This window comes from Populus euphratica, unplaced genomic scaffold (genome assembly GCF_000495115.2).
Source record: "Populus euphratica unplaced genomic scaffold, PopEup_1.0 scaffold764.1, whole genome shotgun sequence".
In the NCBI taxonomy this organism is placed as follows: domain Eukaryota; kingdom Viridiplantae; phylum Streptophyta; class Magnoliopsida; order Malpighiales; family Salicaceae; genus Populus; species Populus euphratica.
In genome coordinates, this window is record NW_011500632.1 from 15,765 (window position 1) to 17,645 (window position 1,881).

The 1,881-nt window shown below is 29.3% G+C and overlaps 2 protein-coding genes across 2 annotated transcripts in view; one reads left to right on the forward strand and one right to left on the reverse strand.

Annotated features, from left to right (window-relative positions):
- Nucleotides 1-1,372, forward strand: part of LOC105115788 (uncharacterized) — an 8,573-nt gene extending 7,201 nt beyond the window's left edge. Inside the window, exon 5 of the mRNA XM_011012808.1 lies at nt 1,356-1,372. Coding sequence (XP_011011110.1) covers nt 1,356-1,372 — 17 coding nt within the window. The remainder of the gene's footprint in view (nt 1-1,355) is intronic.
- On the reverse strand, nt 1,217-1,881 carry LOC105115781 (cysteine proteinase inhibitor B-like). Its single transcript, XM_011012799.1, has one exon. It carries the CDS (start codon nt 1,820-1,822, stop codon nt 1,409-1,411), a length of 414 nt encoding a protein of 137 aa, XP_011011101.1. The 5' UTR covers nt 1,823-1,881; the 3' UTR covers nt 1,217-1,408.

Below are 1,881 nucleotides of genomic sequence, written 5' to 3' on the forward strand. Positions count from 1 at the left end.
AAAAAAAAAATATATCGAACCATATCTTTATCTCTCTATTTTAAAAATAAAAATCTATTTAATTGAAGAAAAAATATATAAACATATATTTTTAAAATAATTTTTAAGTTAATATGTTTTTCTTTTAAAGACAAGAACATATTATTCTATAATAAGAATTTCTATTTATTTATTTATTTTATAATTTACTATTGTAGTAGAAATTATTTTTATTAATATAAAAATATCATTTATATATCAGGCATTTGATTGATTAGGACAAGATCCAACACAATTCAATCAAATACGAGCAATGATTATAGTTTTAAAAAATAAATCTAACTATACCCTATTTAAGAGATAGAAACGTATTTAATTGAAAAAAAATATAAAATAAATTTATTTTTATAAAGTTAATACACCCTCTCTTTTTTTCCTTGTTATATGGTATTAGTGTTTATTTTAGATTGCTTTTTTTTTTAATAAAAAGACAAACATATTCTTCTATAGTAAAAATTATTTTTTAAAATATTTATTTACTTGAAAATATATAAAAATAATAATTTTTTAAAAAAATTATTTTTAAAATTAATATATAAATGATATAAAAATACTTAAAAAAAAGAATAATTTAAAGCTAGAAACATTTTGAAAAACACGGTTGTTATAAAGTTAATACACCCTCTCTTTTTTCCCTTGTTATTTGGTATTAGTGTTTATTTTAGATTGTTTTTTTTAATAAAAAAGACAAACATATTCTTCAATAATTTTTAAAATTAATATATAAATGATATAAAAATACTTAAAAAAACAATAATTTAAAGCTAGAAAGAATTACAATACCAAAAACAAGCCTAAAGCTTGATGCAAAACCGGGTTACAGATTAGAGATGTCAACTAACCCGTTCTCTCCAGATTTGTTTTAACAAATAGGATAAAACAAAGGCGATCGAGTGAATTTCACTATAAATGATATAAAAATACTTAAAAAAACAATAATTTAAAGCTAGAAAGAATTACAATACCAAAAACAAGCCTAAAGCTTGATGAAAAACCGGGTTACAGATTAGAGATGTCAACTAACCCGTTCCCTCCAGATTTGTTTTAACAAATAGGTTAAAACAAAGGCGATCGTGAATTTCACCGGGCCGGGTCAGACCAATCCGAGATGCATGCTGCTAAGGTGCTTGGTTAACTATTTAAGGAAGAACAGATGGATGGATAAATTAAGAAGAGAGGCTATAAATAATTATTTCATTTATTCATATAAATTTCTTGAGCACCCACAGTTAACATATATGAACATGGTTATTACATAGACTCGTAAAACAAAGACAACAGAGATTACTTAATCTCTTCAACTCATGTTGTTACAGCTGATTATCACAATTGAAGACCTCAAGATCTTGATTATCTTCGTTTCAGTTTCTCATTTTCTTACCCTCAGTCCAATGGAAGGCTCAAAGGAAAGCAACTCCTTGGATCGAAGCCAAGGTTTGACCACAAGCACCGAATCAAACACAAGCTTCTCTTCACTCTGTGTGGTTACCTCAATCTTTAAATAATACTTGAGCCCAGAAACCACCTGCGTCTGTGCCTCCACCACTTCAGAGAACATCAGCTCTCCAACTTCGCCACCTTTCCCGTACGTGCTCCTGTGGTTGTTGAACTCCTTCACGGAGAACCTTCCCAGCTCCTGAATCTCCTTGTTATTCTTCACATCATTCACCTTGGCTCTCCCGCCTACCATCCTTCCGCCGTTTCCACTCACTTCTGACACAAGAAGCGTATAGAGAACGAGAAAAACAAACAGGGGTGCTGAGGACTTCACAAGTCTTGCCATAGCTAGCGGGTTTGTTAATTTGATGAGAATGGTGAGAAGACCAGATGAGCCATATATAT

Excerpts from the sequence above, each read along its gene's own strand:
- LOC105115781 (XM_011012799.1), bottom strand. The coding sequence starts at position 1,822 with ATGGCAAGACTTGTGAAGTCCTCAGCACCCCTGTTTGTTTTTCTCGTT.